The sequence below is a fragment of the Myotis brandtii genome, unplaced genomic scaffold (genome assembly GCF_000412655.1).
Source record: "Myotis brandtii unplaced genomic scaffold, ASM41265v1 scaffold125, whole genome shotgun sequence".
NCBI classification, from domain to species: Eukaryota; Metazoa; Chordata; class Mammalia; order Chiroptera; family Vespertilionidae; genus Myotis; species Myotis brandtii.
In genome coordinates this window covers 4,943,536-4,963,833 of record NW_005354385.1, presented here as the reverse complement: position 1 = coordinate 4,963,833, position 20,298 = coordinate 4,943,536, and the positions used below count along the sequence as shown (strand labels likewise).

At 40.8% G+C, this 20,298-nt stretch overlaps 1 protein-coding gene across 1 annotated transcript in view; it reads left to right on the top strand.

The window, feature by feature from the left end:
• RND3 (Rho family GTPase 3) overlaps nucleotides 1–17,322 on the top strand; it is an 18,968-nt gene extending 1,646 nt beyond the window's left edge. Inside the window, exons 3-5 of the mRNA XM_005859300.2 lie at nucleotides 10,691–10,800; nucleotides 13,662–13,796; nucleotides 15,461–17,322. Of these exons, the coding sequence (XP_005859362.1) occupies nucleotides 10,691–10,800; nucleotides 13,662–13,796; nucleotides 15,461–15,712 (497 nt within the window). The 3' untranslated portion in view covers nucleotides 15,713–17,322. The remainder of the gene's footprint in view (nucleotides 1–10,690; nucleotides 10,801–13,661; nucleotides 13,797–15,460) is intronic.
• The last annotated feature ends 2,976 nt before the right edge of the window (nucleotides 17,323–20,298 follow it).

Here is a 20,298-nt window from a genome sequence, read left to right as displayed (position 1 = left end):
GACCTGCAGATCCGAGCTCCCTCGCCTTCCCCAACGCCCTGCTCCTCTTGGTCACGCTGGCCCCCGCCCCCGCCCGTGCCATTCCCCCCAGACCCTTATTGCATCGCCCCCGCCCGCCAACGAGGCCGCGGGCCGCACTATTCGCCTTTGACCTTCCCGTCCAGTTGAATTATTGACGTCCTGGTGAATTCGTTTCAAGGATCTGGGGGTCAAGACCGGGTTATCGCCTTCCCACGCACCCACCCATCCACCTGGTGCGCGGTGGTGGTTGGGGGCAGGATTCCAGCACACGGCTTTTAGGGGTTCCGGCTGGGTCTAAGGCGGTAAGGGCACCCCCCACCCCCTGCCCCGGAATCTGGGTCTGGGATCTAGGCACCCGCCGCTCGTGTGTGCGGCGCCAGGGAGCGAAGGAGTGCGGTTCTCACCGAGGGCATTGCCTCTGGAGGAGGAGGAGCCAGCGCGCAGGCTGGGTCAGAGCCCCCACGCTGCTGTGTGCAGCTCCGCAAGCAGCTGGGCTGCCGCCGGTGAAACCGGCCCAATCCCGGGTGAAACCAGCGCGCAAGTGCCAACACGCAGGTTTTGCTGTCAAGCTGGGAGTAGCCTCCTGGAGGTGCTTCTGGGCTGTGCGAGCTCCCCACAACCTTGGGCTTTAACCTCTGCAGCCCTGGAGGGACTCGGGGATTGGAGAGCACCGGGAAGGAACCGGCCTGGCAGGGTCGCCTGAGGCAGTCCAGGCACAAAGACCCGCGGGAAGTCTCGCACGAGCGCCTCTCGTGGTCACTGCCTGGTGCTCTGAGTTGTGCAGTGAGAAGCGCCGATTTTGTCTCTCCCTGGAGAGCCAGGCTCTTCCTGGAGCCTTGCCAAGGGCAGCAGAACCAGGACCTCAGCGTGTTTTGTGTGGGGGATTGCACACAGTCTCGCAGCTGCAGAGAAGGTGTTGCTAGAATGCTAGTGTTTTCTTATACCTCAGTAGTTCCTATCATCAGCGTTGTTACAGAGCCCCCAGTACTTAATGGGATCTAATTCCCAGACATATCAAGGTATTTGTGATACCTGGTGGGCAGGACAGCTGGTTTGGAACCAATAATTGGCACCAGTAATCCGCTCCCCCCCCCCCCCCCCCCCCCCCCCCCCACACACACACACAGCTTTGGACCTAATGCAAGGTAAAAGTATTTAGGCAGTTAGGTGTGGGGTCTGAGTCTGATCCAGTCGTTGATACGAAGCTGTGCTTAGATCTTAGCTACTGGTTACCACCGATTTCTGTGTACAAATCCCCTAACTCCCTGAGTCTCATTTCATTGTCTGAAAAAAGAGAACAGAGAGCTAGATAACGTGCAGGATCTCTCCCAGCCCTTTGCTTCTTGGCTTTAGGACACCGGACAAGCAAGTCTTTTTGTTTCCCAAGATGTTGGTTGGCTTCTGCTCTCAGTCCCAGTGGATCTGGCATTCCAGTGCTGGGGTTTTCACCACCCACAAAGCCAGCCAGGTTCTGGACAGAGCCACTGCTTCCTGGGGGATTTAGGAAGGAGACTCATTTAGGTAGGGGAGGGGCACGGGTGGGCTCAGAGGAAGGAATGCTGGGTTATACATGCCCTGTCTCAGGCTTCAAGAGTCACAGGACCACCAACGGAGATTTCGATTAGGCCTCCAAAGGGCTAAATTGACTTTTTTTTTTTTTTTAGCAGAAAAAAAATGACACATTGTTTTTCAAAGGCTAGAAAATAAACAAAATGTCGAGGCTATGCTTCACATGTGCAGTAAATATCAATCACTTCAGATATTTTCAAGTATTTAATTCAAACTTTCTGCATACATAGCATCATGTCTCACACACGGTAGTCACCCAATAAAATATGTTGCATGAACAAATGAATATGCATAGTTTCCAAGGAGATCAGATTCCCTGACATTTATTACCACTGAATTATCTGTGCACAAAGAACGTCAACTTTATAAACATTGCCTTTCATCAAATTAAAGATAATCACCTGAAATGAAGTCTGTAGTGAGATAATCACTTGTATTTTTACTTAATGAAACAAAACGGATGGATGTTTAACTAAAATATAAAGGTTTGGAAAAACTGTGATTAAGAAAATATCACGGCAAAATTATTCCATAATGAAATCTTTGCTCCAATTGAGGTTTATACAAACGGGAAAAAAGGCATAGTTAGAATTCCATTATGTTGTTTGTGAGGCAAAATATTAGTTAATTAAACACAGTTACCAAGCACTGCTTAAATTCTAAAATAGACTGTTTCCACCAAAAATGGTTTGTCATTCATGAGCAAAATACATCTAGCAAGAACCACTGCATCAGCAGCTAATCATTTCAAGTGTCTTAACATTTTTCCATTGCAACTCGAGCTTTTCATGGCAAATTTCTAAACAGGATTAATTTTTGATGAATGTTTGACATTTTCTTTGCCCACTAAGATATTTGTTTAGTTCAGGTTGTGAAAATCATTGCATGTGCCTTATGCCTCTTGATACATTATTTTTTCCCAATTGCTATCAATTTAACTTTGGAGATAAGATCTAAACCAAGTTTGTGAAGTCCTAAGTGTCAATTTTATTTTTCCTTTCTAAAATATTGTGAAAGTTAGAGATTTATTTAGGAAAAATTAGATGTTCCTCACTTCACTTACTAGTATATAGGGAGAAAGATTGCATAAACTTTGTCCTTTGAATGGCATGCTTCTCGTGTTTAGCCTCCTAGCAGAGGAGTAAACATTCAGGAACCAGAAGCAATTCTTGCCTTATCTGGCTTCCATACTTGGAAGGCTTTTCATAAAAGGGTCTCCTTTTCCCCAGCAGTCATACGATATGCACAGGCAATTTGGGTGTAGGAAAGAACATCAAGTGCAAGCAGGCTATGTAGGGTCTTTTTGCACCAAGAGAAAAGATAATTCATTCCCCACTTTTTAAGGCACAGAAACTTAATAGTGCCTTCCATTCTCTTCTCTAGCTCCCTTCTCTTTTTCTGCACCTATTATGTGCAGGCCCTGGGTGAGGTCTTAGAGATGCAGTGTTAGTTTTAAAAAGGCCCTGCCCCTAAGAATCATTTAATTCAGGTGGAGTGGGGAGTGGGTAGATGGAAACTCTCCCCATTTAGTGTAGCTCATATTCAACTTATGATGAGGTTCTTGCACCAAGTGCCCTGTTCTACCTGGTTACAGTGTATTTCCATTGTCAGGCACCCCTAGTGCTGATAGACCCTCCCACCGCCAGTGCACACACCAGTTAAAGTCACCACAGTGGCACTTGGCTAGTTGATTTCGGATGGTTACTTAAAGTCACTCCAGCCCCTCTGAAAGTAAACAAAACCTTCTTTGAACTAAAGCCACCATGAATCCTCTAAAAAGTGGTGGTGGTGGGGGGGAGGGGGTGCGGAGAGGGAGAGGGGCTAAAGATAGCCTTTGGATACAGATCCATAATTTCTTGATTTTAATGAGAAGTATTCCCTTTTCATTAAGAAGATGAACATGTTTATTAATAGTTGCAGAAATGCCCCAAATAATTTTCAAATTTACTCCATGAGTTTCTGCAAAACCATGGGACATGGTATCAGCATTTTGAGGTGATGAGTTGAGATCAAAGTAGTTCTATCTATCATGTGCTTCAGAGTCTGCCACATTTGCCAAGCATGGAAGCAATTTGTAGCATGGAGCTAATAATAGAAGCTTAGTCATTTAAGGATCACCATATCTTTCCTAAGTGATTTGATTGCAGTGTAATTTCAACGCATGTGATTTAGGGAATAATAGTCATTCATGCCAGCTTTTAACCAAGGCAAGTTAATGCACATTTTATTTCAGGCATATTATTAGTTTTAAAATACTCAGTTCAGCTGCTAAAATTCCCCCACAATAACTATGCTGTTTCCTCATGAATACTCTTTTGAATCTTGTCATGATATAAGCTTCTTTTAGGCCCTATGTGCTAAAGTTAGTACTTCCTTATTAGTTTTTAACATTATTAGCAGAGAATATAGTTGTCTTTAAATTTTATACTTAAAGGAAAAGGGAAGAAAAAAATCTCAATTCATGGTCTGACTTTAAGGACAAACTCTTTACAAATAGAAGTCATTTATATTGTTATATCTATAGCTTATACATAAGTTTAAAGAATAGTCTCTGTGACAAGCAGTCTATTGAAATATTTCTTAACAGGAATGGAAATGTTCAGCTGTGTTGGAGATTAGTGTATAATTAATTCAGAAAAGCAGCTTCAAAAGAGATCACTGGCCCCTCTTTTGTGATTTACCATGTAAATTAACACATCAAGGCAAGACATATAGAATAGAAAGAAGTATAAAGCCAGTAAGCAGTTTTGTTGTTGTTGTTAGTTTTTTTTAGGGCATTGTGTGCGCATGAACTCTGATGAATGCTGTGGGAACAGGGTGGGGACAGCAGAGCAAAGCTGGTCCCTCAAGGCACTACGAGTCTTATCTTTGGTTCTTTAATACTTGTTTATAGGAGGGTGAGTCTAAGGTTCTAAAGTTTGTTTCACCTATCACGAAGATCCAAAGAATTGAAGGCTACAGGGCCAGCCCAAGCCCCTGATCTAATGCCTTCCTTATCTCCAAAAGTTGACCCAGTCTTTAACATCCCTCCCACTTGGAAACAGCTTACATTTATTTAATGATTCAAGGAAACCAAGATTCTGAAAGCTGAAGTCTAACTTAACCTTGTTAGAGAAAGACAGAGAACAAGCATTTCCAAAGAAGCCAAATACTCATGGGTGATGTGACTACCAAGGGCAAAATTGCAGAAAACCAGTTCGATCATAAGGTAGTCATGATCCCTAGGAGCTTAGAGTTTCAAAACTAGGTTCAACTCTTAAGCTTTTATCCTGAAACTCTGTAAGACATGTGGATTAAGGCAAAACAGAGAGCTCTTAAGTTTGAATGGTGATTTTCAATAAGCAATAAACTACATTTGGAGATTTGTCCACCATGCAATGATTTCAGCTTAAACTATAGATTTTTAAAAAGTAAGGTATAAATTCCCTTTCTAAGTCTACATCTGTCTCTAGATCCTCAGTTAGTGCTAAGTTTTCTCCAACCTAGTTTCTTGCTAAGTTGTACATTTCAGTGAGGCGTCCATATTGGTCATTTTGATGGCACCTGAAATAACCAGATGTTTCCTTATTAATCCAGTTCTTTTGCATGTAGATATGACACCAGGGATCAATAGTTTCTCCAATAAGCTCATGGTATCTGGTGGGCTGTGCTAAATGAATTAGTTGTACCTCAGCCATTTTCAGATGCCCTGTAAATGTCTTCTTGGTTACTATATATTGGCAACTTGACTCAGAGACACCAAAGCAAATTCCCATTGACACCGAATGCAACTGGGAATTTGCAGAAGTTTGACCAGGTGTTGTGTAAATTGGTTTTGAAAAGTGAGCCTGATGATGTAGGATATGGCAAGGCGAATTCACCTGTGGAGCTCTTCTCTGAGGAATCAAGTATTATATGGAACACAAAGTCTTTAATCTGTTACTGAAGAATAATGCCATTGAAAACTTTTGTTCATATCTACCCTTATCCCTAAAGCCCTGTGACTTACCATAGTTTCACTTTAAGTAGAATGTTTGGATTCTAATACTTTTTAAAAGTCTAAGTAAGACCAGGAGTTTAGGGCAACCATTTTATTTACAGCCCCAAAATAGCGACCTTATTTCTACCTCATTGACTTTCCAACTATGCATCTGCATTGCCCCAAGAAATAAACAAATATTGATTCTATCTTTATAAAAACACAGAAGTGCCCCTGTCCACGTTTTCATAAAATCTGTTCATAATTCCAGTGAATCTGAACCTGTAAAAGAAACCAAATACTCTTTCTGGGAATGTTTGTTGCATATTTGTGGGCATGGCATTTGTGGGGCACACTACTGGGGAAAAGAGTTCAGAGTCCCCTACTGCGCCAGACAGAAAAGTCCTGCTCAGACTTGATTCACATGGTTGAGATTGTTGCTAATTTGGAGCTTTCACTCTCTAGATGGCATGAAGAAGTGGAATCCGCTGATAGCTGGGCAGATCATAGTCTTGTGTGTTTGCTGCTGTTGGCACAGAGATTCTGTTGGTGGCCACTGAAAATAACAAAAGTTAAATCTATTTTCTTTGCCCAAAAAAATATGCAGTATTCCTAATTTTATTGTTCTTGTTAGGAATTTCTTAAGGGGGAATGGAAAGTTTTTAAATTTAAGGTTCAAATAAAAGAAATTATATTTAGGAAATACTCAACTAGTAGAGTTTTCAGTTCTTAGACTCCTATAGAGACTCACAACATTTGAACTGGTTTTGCAAAAGGTTCCATAAAGCCTGCCTTTGGGCATGAATCTTCTCACATATACATTTAATGATGTACATATATGGTATGTTCTATCTTTGTGAAAGGATGACGTAAACAGGCAGGTATGTCTGCAAAATTAGTTTCTGGGTGAGGCACTTTGTGACTCTTCTTGGGCTGGAAATGCTGCTCTCACGCAAAGTTAATGATCTTGAAGACAAAGATGGGTAGACCTGATGTTTCAAAAGCCTTTTAGAACTTGGCCGATGTTTGCCAAACTTGAGGAACTCAGAGCATCATAAATGTGCACTTATTCTAATCTACACCCAAGCAAAGAGATTTTTTTTCTTGGTTTTTTTTGTTTGTTTGTTTGTTTTTTGTGGAGGTGGGTGCATATGTGGCATAGTTGTTTCTTTATAATACAGAGTTTTCCTGAAGTTTTCTCTTTATGGTCTGATCAGTTCATTAGAAAGGACTTGGGAATAGTGCTGTGTGTTTCAAGTTTCGTCTGGCATAATAAGAAATGCTGCAGCTGAGATTTCCATATGCATGAAGCCTATTGCACATGCTGAGAAAGAGTTTTATTTGAGAAAGCTCAGCTCAGTACCTAGACAAGCATTTAGCTGAGGTACATTCTTGGGGTACATACATCAGTACCTGCTGTGTACTGCAGTTAGAGTTCAGTACGCTCCTACATAGTGAAAAATGTGCAGCACTCTTGTGTTTAGTTCTACAGTTACCCTGGAAGCTTTGCACCTGCATCTTTAAAAATATATATATAGAAGTTAATGTGTTGCTGTTTGGCTTAACAGACTGTTTTAAGACTTTTCGGGAGAGATGTAGGAGTTAAGGGCACGCATTTTTCCCATTTCATGGGCTTACTTTCAGCCCTTACTTTGGTGTCACTTCTGCCTCCCATATTGGTTCTCACTTCACAGGGCATTCCTGGAATTCCTCTTCCCTTTTTCTTGGCCTGTGAGTTGTACCACACATGCCTGTGATTACAGCGTGCACTCTCCAGCTTTGCTTTCCTTTGTGCAGTAGCATGGGCTTTACAGAAGAGAATGAGGAAGAATCCGAAGTGTTTAAGCAGAGTAAACACTGTTAAGTTACACAGGATCTTTTTTTCCCCCTGAAGGTTCTGCTTAGCTGAATTGTTAGATTTTTTTTTTTTTTTTACTATGAAAAAGTAGAGGCAATAGATTTTCTATCCCAAAAGATAGGAAAGATCTTTTGGGATAGGAAAATTTTACCCCACCCCAAAATATAATGAGTAAGTGGTCTTGTGGTCTTGTTATTTTTAATGACACATTACTCTTGTAGTTAGTGGTTATACAAATTATGCTTATAACTAATAAATATGGGGATCAGTTTTATTGCCACTTTGGACACTCCTGTTAATCTGACAGAAGTGAGAGGACAGGATCACTCCTAATCAGGTCTTGTGAAATCTTTTAAAAAGTGCCTCTTTGTGGGTGGCGGGCACCCAGTGCAACATACAGATACATCTTGTATCATAGAAGTGTATGGTTGAAACCTGTATGATCCTATTAACCCATATTACCCCAATAGATTTATTTTTTAAAAATTGCCTCTCTAAAATGTAAAGCAAGGTGGTTTATGTCTCATGAACCTTCACATACATACTTATTTTCATTCAAAACATTAAACCAAATGAAAACATGAACAGAAACAAACCTCTGTAAGAATGTGGTGTCAGTCACAGCTCTGTTTCATCTTAAGTCGGGACAGTTTCTACAGTTGCAGCTATGTGCGCTGACTCACTAAGCACACAGAGCACATGGCTTGGTTCTAGGAAGCCATAGTCTCCAGGCGGGACAGGGCAGAGGGCGGAACGCAGAGCCAGACCCCCTTTGTGGCTGATAATGCGTGGGGGAGGGAGACCCAGCACAGAAAGGGCCGGGCAGGGCCGGAGAAGTATTCTCTGCAGCCATGTGGTGAACTAAATTATGAAACCACTTTCTTGGTAGTCCCGATTTTCATTACTCTATTTTAACACCTTTGTAATTCTCTGGCTGTCTTTCCTAAATTTTGTAGTTATTTGGAAGATGGTCCCCATTGTTGTGCAGAGCAGTTGTGGGTATGAGATTGGCAGTGAGCACTCTCACCTCATGTTCTGAAGGAATAAGGCACCTGCAGGTGCTTCTCCTCCCAAGTTCAGGTTGGATTGAGGCTGGGAAGTGAGTGGTTTCCAAGAAAGGAGATCTCTGAAAGCCTGGCTAGGTTTCTGACAGTCCTCACTGTTGGAAAGCTCTGCTTTTATGGATCTGGGGTCCACTCATCTCCTGCTAACTCTGAAGAGCAGAGGAAATCCTGGGGTTCATGGCTGGTATTTGGATTTCCACTCTATGATACAGAACTTTCTGACTCCGTATTTGGAAAGCAATTCCTTAATGTTTACAGCTGCAGCTCTGTCAAAGTTGGACTTTGGACACAAACAAGGAAGGTTGCAATTCGGAAAGTCAGCACCTCACAGAACAAATATACCCACACAGAGCCATAAGCCACCTAATTTCTGATGCCTCTCAGTAATGTTTAAATTAGTGAATTATGTGTGTTATTCTAAATGGCTGAAAAGGCAGGAGCTACAGCTTATCATTTTCAGAGTCATCCTCATTCTAATACACCTCATTATTTAAAATGACTTGATTTTGAAAGAAACTGAAACCTTTAAGCATTTGGAAAATGTCTTTCAGTTGTCAGCCTGCTTCTAGGTGTGGGTAGGGAGCTGGTGCAGCTCATGAAAAATTCTGGCTCCGATTGTTTGTACTTATTCATACACTTTCTTCCTGATTCCTAGAACATTTCCTTCTTCCTTGATTGGTAGACACACCTGGCTTGAATTGTCACTGTCCACCTGTAAAACAGCTCAGTGTAAAGGCCACAGTGTCTCTGGGTTCCGTAGTGACCGCTAGGGACCAGACTATACTGTGAACAGAGGCTGGTGCACCCTAACTGCAATGACTTCTAGAACTCAAGAATAGCCTCACATTTTGTTTTGCTAGATTATTTTAAAAGCTTCTTTAGTATTTCTCTCCTCCTGACTTTGACTATCAAGGTTTTGATTTATCAGGAGACAGCATGTCATGTTTTTCTGCTAGAAATGGAAGGCTATGTCAAAATGGAATTGATTTTCAAAAAGGCTTTGGTGGTTTAGATTTGACTCTCTACTCTGGAGCCAAATACACATGCATACTTACACACACACACACACACACACACACACACACACACATATTTATATATATCCCCTAATAAAATGATTTTCATATTATGCCTGTGAAATGTCAGTATACGGAAAATGATTTAAAAAATAAAAAGCATTGACAAGCTGCATTTGATTGTATCGTCACACTATTTTATAATAATTGGCCTCGTGTAATTGCCCATCCTTTGGGATTCCTAAAGGAAAGGGAGAAATTTTCTAAATGGCTAGAGGGTTCTGTGGTTAAATTAATTGGCTGGTAACTTAAACCTTTTGGGTGCCCTGGATTTAACTCAGGCCAAGACCCTTGGATCATGCCTCCGTGTCACTCTCAGAGATGGGACTGTGTAAAAAAGTGACGTGATCCAATGTGGCATTTATTACAGGGTTTGGGTGTAACAGAAGAGAAACTGTGTAGAGTTTGGGGGTGAGTTTAAGTAAGCAAGCTCACAGGTTGATGGCTTATCCAAACTTGTAACTTTGAGGTAGGGTACACAGATGCAATGTGGTTGACTGTGGTTCTCTTTGAAGAGCTGAACCTACCTTTTCCTCCCTCCCCGACTCACCCTTATCGGATTGTCAGAGTGCTTTTGAGTTTTGGTCTCTTTCCCAAGAAGTAGCTCCATTTATGGTGCTGGCTACCACTCAGCTTTTAATAGCACCGACACAACCATAACCATAGTTAATACTTACTGAGCCCTTACTAAATGGGTCTATTTAATCCCAGGTAGGTAACGTCATCCTCATTTATGAATGATGAATCTGACGCAGAATCCTAAAGCAACCCTGCCCCTCCTTCAGTGGTGGCGGTGGGTGGGTTTGCATTCTGGGCCATCTGGCTCCAACAGCCTCTGTGTTTCACCCTGATGCCCAATCTTCACTCTGAACCCTGCAGATGTTAGATCCCGGCTCTTCCCTTTGGAGTCCCATCAGATACAAGGGAGGCTTCATTCCTCTTCTGGCAGCGATGCATATATTACTACTCAGCCTTTGTTTGTGTGTTTTGTTTTGTTTTTGCCTTAATAACCAAAAATTAGAGGAAGTGGGAATGGGACCCCACCCCTATGTGATATTCAAGGGATTTAATTCAAAAGGGCAGGATTAATGCATGACAGACAAGAAATTTTCATCTAAAAACTGGTGTTCTTTGTCTCTTCCAGGTTCTCCTTATTATGACAACGTCCGGCCCCTCTCTTACCCAGACTCAGATGCTGTGCTGATTTGCTTTGACATCAGTAGACCAGAGACTCTGGACAGTGTCCTAAAAAAGGCAAGTGCTGGAGAATGATGACAGGGTTCAGTACCGGCCCATATATAACATAGGAACATGAAGTGGGCTGGGGAGCCCCAACACTCTAGTTAATACTCGGCTGTGTATTTTGGAGTTAGAACACTGTAAAGGACACTTTTACACTATGTTAGGGTTTCCATATGTGTCACCAGTTTTGATGATGAGCTTGCTTAAAATTGTATTTCATTTTCAGAAACAAAACACCCCTTTAAGAGCCTCTGAGTTTATTCTTTGGGCAGAAATTATATTTGATTACTGTCAAGCATGTCTTCCTTCTTTCCTTCCTTTATTTACCCTATAGATTGTGTCTTAGTTTATAGGTTTATGTTTGACCTCAACTCAGATAGTGAAAAGAATGCAATGGTAGCTGTTTTAAGAAAGAGGCTGTGTTTCAGTAATGATGCTAGTTATTAGAAACAGAAATAGAACTAATATAGGAGGAACATGGGCGTGTTTCCAGACATTAGACAAGGTGACTTGTAATTAGGGAGATGTCAGATGCTAATAAGAACAGTAGTTGTAAACATGTTCTGATGATAACATACCTGGTTTCTGGAGGTGAAAGGACCCAAGGAAGCCCTGGACAGAACCAGGAGGAGGTCAAGAGGAAGGGGACCTATTGCAGGGGGGTCCCAGGTACTGAGAAGGCCAGCGGGAGGGAGGAGCTGTCCTGGGCCTCCACCAGCCTTGTACTCAGCCTCTGGGCAACTACCGAAGCCATGTGCTTCACTATGGGTCAGCCTGTGTTCTCAGTCCTGGCCCTGAGCGCTGTGGGGTTTCAGAATCAGACCCTTCTGGGGAGCGCCCTCTCTTCTCCATGCACCAAGGCTTACACAGAGGATGTGGCTGAGAACAAGGCAGTGTCATTATAACATTTTGTGTGTTTTTATTAATTTATACCTCTTTATCATGTTTGACTGTTTATCTTTGGTGTCATATAAAATTAGAGTTTGAAGGTGAATCATCACTCATCTCTTTACTAAACATGGCAAACACAGTTATCTCAATGAAATGTGCTTTTCTACTTTTTAACTTATCTATGTATCACAAACAATGCTAATGTTTGTCAGGCTTAAGCATGAATACACCTTTCCTGTCTTCAGTGCTCGTAAATAGTTGGTAGACATGCAGAGGGAGGCCAAAGTCATTACACAGCTGAAGAGCAACATAACAGCATGCCTAGTGCTTGTCTGTAGGTAAAAGAGATTGCTTATTTACTGGAGTTTTTACTTGATGTAGCATCGGGTTATGCATAATTTATAATGAAAAGCCGCGCTCCTGTTTTATTTTGCTTTCGTCCTCTGAGACAAAATGAATAGTGACATTGGCCTTAAAGATATTAATGAGTATGTTTTACATTCGTGTGAGGTTTAAGGCTCCTGATAACCCCTGTTATGGTTTGTCTTGATTAATTGAATCCTTTAAGTCCTTGAATATCAAAGAGGTTAGAGTGGCTTAAAGCAGGATAGATTGTATTCTTTTTTTTAAATTCACCTTCCAGTTCTTAACTCCAGTGCCATTCAGCACATGGTAGATGTTCCTAAATAATTCTGGAAGGGATAGGAGGAATGAAGAGAGGGAAAAAAGGGAGGGAGGAATTGGTGGATACATTGGGCTCTTATGGAAAGTACATTGCTCCCTTCACCCACTGGTGTACTTGGGAGTAGAGTTCTTTGCCCACAGTACACCTCTAGCTCTGGAAATGTCTCTCTGATAGTCTTCTAAACTACTCCTGCAGGATGTCCCTCTTATCCAGGATTATATTCATGACTTCATCATCCGCACTCTTCTGTGAATTCCTTTTTTGGAGGCACAGTTATGTCTTAGTCATCTTTGTAACCACCACAATATGTAGTACAGCACTTAAATACATATGTGTGCCTGTGGGAGGGGAGAGTCTGGAGGCATGGATTCCTGATCTCAGCCCCTCTAATCCCTCTTCCCCAAGAGCCAGAACTTTCCTGTGAACACTCTGAACTCCTGACTCCCATCCTGATGGTTATCTCAAGTGTGAGGAAGTGAAACCACAAAAAGATATCCATTTGCTCTTTAAAGGGAGGAATCCCCTGGCAGACGTTTCTGTAGATTCTAATAATTCCTGTTAGGTCACAAAACAACTAGCCCCAAATTGCACTAAATTGAAACATTTAGCAGCTATGTAGCTTAAAACTGACTCCAGGGCATATGAGCCACAGAACCAGATGCCTCTCTGAGAGCCCAAAAGGTGGGACTCTGCAAGCCCATGGTCTTGGTTGATTTGGCCACTTGAATGGAAACTTCTTAGAGACAGAATGTTCTGTTTATTGACTTTATCTCCAGTTCTTGAAATCTCAATACAGATTCCATCACATGGTAGCTGCTCCATCTTTCTTGATGGGATCAGTGAACGCATACCTGTGCTTATGTTGGTTCCTTCTTATTCCCAGCCGTCCATGCTGGGACGTGTCAGCTCAACACATCCAAGGATGTAATCACTTGTTAGAATATATAATTATGCTTAAGGCACTTTTATCTTTCAGAGATACCCCAATAATTAAGATATTACTGAAGTTACCTTCTGACAACACCCAACAAGTCTCTTGCAGTAGGGACAGATACTGAGTCACAAAAACAGAGAATAAATAATAATATGCATAAGTCTTCCCCAATGGATCCACTTGAGGATGTAGTAAAACTTAGTATTACTTAGGAGATAAATGCAAGTTTGCTTCTTCATCTGAAGTGAAGGTTCCTTTTAAATGTCCTTTATGAGTCCCATTCCCAATGTCTGCCAGTGGAGAAATTGTTTCTATTCTGTGGGTGTCAGCACTTTGCTAATGTTTCGTCTTTTCCCTCAACAGTGGAAAGGTGAAATCCAGGAGTTTTGTCCCAACACCAAAATGCTCATGGTGGGCTGCAAATCTGATCTTCGGACCGATGTCAGCACATTAGTGGAGCTCTCCAACCACAGACAGACACCAGTGTCCTATGACCAGGTATGTATATGTTGTCAGTGTACCAGTGTGGGTTTTAAAAAGGACAGAAATGGAACATCACTCATAATAAATAAAATTAACAGGTGCCACTTTTCTTAAGGCTCAACCAGTGGTCAAGTTGAAGTGCAAGACCCTTTTCTAAGATGCAGAATGAGCACTATGTGTCCAGATTGGCACCATCTGTAAACACAGATGAAGGGGCTGGTGCTTTGGGGCCCGTGCCTTCACAGGAAGCATCTAAGCTCCTTGGGGGCAGCCCGTAGCTCAGATCAGTGTCAAAGGCCACAAAGTGATCAGGGGCAAAGTTTGGCTGAAAATGTGATACTTTGGCACTGAACCCTCCCAAAAAGCTTTCCAAAATTGTTTCAGTGGTTTATTGTATAAAGGATTCATGTGTGTATATGCATAATAAGACAAGTTTGGGAAAAAAGTCTTTTAAAATATGAATGTTCTGGCATTTAGTAGAGCAATGACATCTTTGATTACTGAGTATATGAACAGTGGGTCATATGCTTCCTTGTATATATCTGTAGCTCCCACTGGATTTAAGAGAGAATGGGGTCAACATCGGTAGTACTCTTTAAGAGAGTTCATCTTATTTTACACTCAGCAGCACAATAAAATACAACAAAAAGAGAAAGGCTTTGACAGTAAAGTAGAACACTCCATAAAACTGTCTTTTACAGATTCATCACTTTTTCTTGTGTTTTTTCTAAGCATTTAGAAAAGAGGAGACTTGGTTTTAGAAATTTATTCTCTCAAAGCTTACAGATTCTAAAGAGAGTTCATGTTGAAAGAGCTATATATGTTTTTTTAGTATTCATTATTTTAAATGCTGTAGTCTTTGTCTTGCATTTCTAATTAACAAAAAATTTGTTATTTAGTAAACTGTTTTGATGCACACTTCCTTATTGTTCTGTTCACTGGGGTGTGTGGCCCACGTTTAGAAATTATATATTTTGTGTTTACTAACGAGATGGCATAACAGTACTATTTCTTTCATCAATTTATTTTGGCCCTAAGACTTAATTCCATACATCTCAAAATTGATTCTGTATTCTATTCTTTATCCCTGTTTTTTGGTACAGCCTATTGACTAATCTTGATTGTTATATACACTCAACAAAATTGAGTGCCCCATGAGATGCTGGAACAAGCTAGGGGCCGAATCACCCCTGCTAGAAGCATGTGGAAAATGCATCATTTATATTCATGATCTTCAGCTGCCTTTTTCCAATAGTAGGATCCTCTGAGTAATTCTATACTTTGCTGTGACCTGGAAGACCAGAGATTCTAGTTACTCTTGGTTACAGTTGATAGTGAAGATGAATCACCTCCTTAGCTTCTCTCCTACTTCTTTGAATCATACTAACTGATGCTCTGGGCCTCATTTAGTGATGACCCAGTGACAGCCTCTAGGATGTCAAACAGCATCTATTGAATGATGAAAATTGTGTATCTTAGGACTGGTTCTTGACTGCAAATATTTATGAAATGGTAAAGAAGGCAGTACAGATTTAAAAACTGGCATTTTTTTTTTGCAGCAACACTTGGAAAATTCAGTTAACATTAGAAATGCTTTGCGATGCATTATTATTTAGAAGACACTTATAACTTTTCCCAAAGACATATTGCTAAATACAGTCCCTTCTTTTACTTCTCAGGGGGCAAATATGGCCAAACAGATCGGAGCAGCCACTTATATTGAATGCTCAGCACTACAGTCAGAAAATAGCGTCAGAGACATTTTTCACGTTGCCACCTTGGCGTGTGTAAACAAAACAAATAAAAACGTTAAGCGGAACAAATCACAGAGGGCCACCAAGCGGATTTCACACATGCCCAGCAGACCAGAGCTCTCGGCAGTTGCTACGGACTTACGAAAGGACAAAGCGAAGAGTTGCACTGTGATGTGAATCTCCCGTTACCTTTGATGAGGACAAGGAACTTTCGTGTAAAAAAACACCAACAACAAAACAAAAAGGTGAAGTCTGAATGAAGTGCGCAGCCGAAGTCACATATTCCGGAGGCTTAGGGGGCATTTGAGAGGATGCTCATCTTTTTGGAATCCTGTCCTTAGGTTCGGCTTGTAGAACACATGGTGAGAAGTGAATCCATTGAAGAGTTCTGAAGTGTGACTTGAGAAATATGCCAAAAAGAGAGAGATTCAGATGGGCTAGAGGTAGATGAGGAGGAATGCGAGTACCTCCAAGAAGAAATATCCCGCTCGGAGTGGTGCTTGCGTTATTGTTTTCTTTGTTATAATCTAGTCATGGATCTCTACTTTGATTTAATTTTTCAATGTTTTAATCTCCTTTACAAAAAAGTATATATTAATATACCGTCCTCACTGGGGAACTGGCACTGTGACCTTAGCATTTAGTTTTCTAGAGGATGAGATCTAATTTCCTTCTAGCTCATCATTAAAATGGAAATTGTATCAGGACCCTTGGGATATCCAGAGGAAAAGTTGGAGAGGCTTTGAAATCTTGCCTTCCTGACAATAGCTGAGCGAGAGGGCTCTAAAGAAAGGCTTTTGCAGTCTTGCAAGATATGCAGACGATCAAGTAGAAAAAAGTGTCGATTTTTATTCAGTCTGATGGTTCTGTTCATCATTGTGATTGTCTTTAAAAAGTGGTAAATTGCTCAAGGTAATATTTTTGTGCGCTGTGTAGAAGAGAGGGTGTGTGATTTTTTAATTTTTTTAATTTTTTTTTTGCCATCTTTAATGAAAATGCAAAGTCAAATAAAAGGTGTCTTGGTTTGATGTCATAGGATGAATGATCTAAGGGGGGAAAATGTAGGTACTATCTTCACAGGAAGAAATAATGAAGGAATAGTAGCAGAAAGCACAGTTTGTGAGTGAAGCTGTCTGGAATCATTACCAAAAGTACAAAGCAAAAGGCCTCTTCTTTGGGGGATGAAGCTCTGAAGTTGGCAGCATCTGATGATCGGTCGGTTTAGTTCGCTTCCTTTAAATGAACACGATCACAGAAGGACCCTCCTGCCCACGCTTTAGAGTCTCCTTCGTGGGAAAGTATGTACGGTCCGTCCTGACACTATGCTAGCCATTTCTAGAGTGACTGCTAAACCTCACTTAGCCAGATTCTGCCAAGGCCCTTGTTCAGTACTTGATCGCTGTTGTTACCTAAAATAATCAGCAGTTAAAATAGTTTACAGATATTTTTGACCAGTTTCTTTTAGAGCTTCTTTCAGAGTATAAACCCGATCTGACCTGTTGGCGCTTGTTGAAAACGAGCTTTCTTTCCAATGATAAAGCTTCATTTTTGAAGTGTTGAAGCTGTCGCTCCCATTAAACTGTGGCAGGAGAGGAGATTACGGTAATTACAAACTTCGTTCTATGTTTTACAAGCACTTTGTTTTGTCTCTGCAAGGAAATACCATTCCAGTCATTTCCCACGAAATATAGACGTTTCTACCAACATAATATGCTTTGACTGAGGCAGCATTATGCTTTGGGCAGTATTACAAAATAGCTGGCAAGTGCTTTCTGTATTTAAATATTGTAAAAAGAAAATAAGTTATAACTGTTAAAAAGCAGAACCTTTGTTGCATTTTTTAAAATGTTGAAGTCAATTTGTATGTTTGTTTGGTCAATGTTTCCGCAGTATTTATTAAAACATACTTTTTTTTTCTCCTTCAAATAAAAAAGTAACCATGTCTTTGTCTAAATGTGATCTGTCTTTTATTGTCTACTTCCGGATTTAGCTGTTTAATTTTGACAGAGATGATTACAGAATCTGGCTCATGTTTCCAAACCTAGTAGGCTTTGGAATGTTTTTATTCTGGGCAGTAGTAGCAGTTTCTTGGAAAAAGATAAATCTGCATCTATAAAGAGTTTTCATGATGATTCCAAATCACAAAAAGAAAATGGAGCATAATTAGACTAAGTGATTGGATCTTAGACATAAAGAGCCATGATACCACCTGGAATTAACTTGTAGAAAATGTGGAAATTCCTTGAACAGCAGTAATGACACAGTATGGTGCAGTCTCAGGTCACAGATTTATTTCTGAGATGAGGCTAGTCTGCATCCCTGCCCTCTGAGCCCCTAACCCAGCCATCCACCTTGCAGTTCTCCTTGTTCACAGAGGCTGATAGAACAGATGACCCAGGACCCAGCTATTGGATCAATTAGGGGAAGGGAAGCAGAACAAAAAAATGACCTTACTTATAGTTGCAGCATCTCAATAACATAGGACAACACAATATAGGGTCCCTCAGTGTGTGGAAGATGTAAAGGAAGCATGGAATAGCTTAGGACCAAGGGAAGCCTGGGTCCCCCTAAACCCAGTTAGTTGCTTCTACATTTAGCTAAAACTTACACATGCAGAGGCTGGTGGGTGGGAAGAGATCAACCGATGAACTTGTATGCATATATGCATAACCCGTGGACACAGAATGGGGTGGTAAGGGCCTGGGGTGGGGTTGGGTCGGGGTCGGGGAGGGCGGCAGGAGTGGGCTGGAAGAGTTTAATGGGGGGAAAAGGAGAACCTATGTAATACTTTCAACAATAAAGATTAAAAAAACAAAACTCTTACACATAAGTTTTACATAAATGTCTGAAGATACTCAAAGAGGGACTTTAAAACTCAGCTATTTTTTCTACACAACTAAGTCACTTCATATAAAAACTGCATCCTGTAGCTTTTTTTTTTTTTTAATGGCTTTAGAAATATTTGAGGTATAGTTGCTTGGAAAGAATTCTCTGAAGCACAAACCAAAGGGGAAACCTGAGGATCCAGCATGAGTGAGTGAATTAAAGAGCATTGACATGGGACCGCCTCATAAAAAATTTTAAAAGCAGAGAATTACCAAAAATGTTTGGGACTTATTCTTGTCAGCAAGCAGTAAAGGGAATGAAAGTACTTTCCTAATCCTTGGCATTGAGTAACTTCTCGGCATAATATCTAAGTCAGACTTGCAAGAAACGTGTTTCTCAACAATGACTGGCATCGAGCAGGCAAGGGGAGGGCACGGGGCGGGGGGTACACAAACTGCTGAGGTTCTGCTGACCTTGGTGGTATTTCATAGGCTGTACAGTAACATTTCCCTCTGGTGAAATTGTTCCTTTCCAGCAGCTTTAATTTGTTAAACCCAAAAGAAAAAAATGTGTCTTCAGCCCTAGGCATGTATGCCTTCCTTTTTCCCTCTGACTTTTTGCTTCAGCAAACATTTATTCTAAGCATTCTGTGAACATTCCTTTCTATTGATTAATAGTCATGATTAATGTCTCTTTAAATACTAAAAGGTGATTTTCAAACTCTGAGTTAAGACTTTAATTGTGTCTCTCTCACTTCCATTAATCTTCTCCAGGAATAGTTGCTTAGAAGATTCTAGTCTTATATGGAATGTAAGTCAAATTTAGAAATAACCCAGGGAATTCTTTTTTTATTGAAGGAATAGTTTTTTTAAAAATCACCTTACCTTCTAAGATTCTCAAAACTCTCAAAGCTGCGTGTCCTCTTTTTGATGGATTATTTTGACATTAGCATTCTGTTCTAAATACCCCAGTTTTTATTTTGTCATTCTTTCACCGACCATGTGATTTTTTAGAGTACCTACTATGTGCTGGCACTATTCTGGGCGTGGTCCATAAAACAGCATCTCTGCCCCAGGGAGTTTATATCTAGTAGAGGAAGATGGTCACAACCAACACAGTGCACCGCGTCTGGGTGGGATCTCCATGGACATCTCCATGATGGACATCTCCATGGGATATCCATGGACATAGTAACAGTCACAGATGCAGGGTTGGTGGGAACATTCCGATAGGTATTTGGGAACACCACATTTACATCGCTATAATGAAGTGGTGCAAGTGGAATTCCCAAATGCATCCTAATGGCTCACATGGTGATTATGGAAGAGCAATGTGAGGTATGGTGGCCAGTCATTATTGTGTCTGTACAATAACCCTAGATTTTTATGGCTGGTCAGAGAAGGGAAAAGACTCCTTCTGAGCTGAACATTTACGCTCCCCAATCTTTTTGTTATAAAATGTTGCTGCATTGCTATAGTTTTGTACTTTATGTGGAATCTTCAATTGTTGAACAAATTGGAAAAGTAAAAATGAAGTATAGTTTGAGATAAATGAAATAAAAACTATGAAATAAAATTAACTTTCAGGAAATTACAAAACATGGTGGTATTTATATAGTACTTCGGGTGAATATGGAAAACTCATTATTTATCTAATATTGAAAATACATATTTAGAGGGAGTCTAAAAGATCTTTTAAAAAGTATTCACAGTGAATTCTAAGGCTCTTAGTGTCTGCCCCCCTAGGAACACAGGAAACAAATTCTAATGAACCCTAAATCTGAAAGCTTGGCAGAGCCAATTCCTTCTTTGGGATTTTTTTCTTTAGATTTTTTTTTTCCTTTTGAAGGGAAACATTAGTGCTTAACTTCCATGAACACCGAGGCCCTGATGGTGAGCTTCTATTATACAACAAACTTTTAAAAGACATTTCAATGA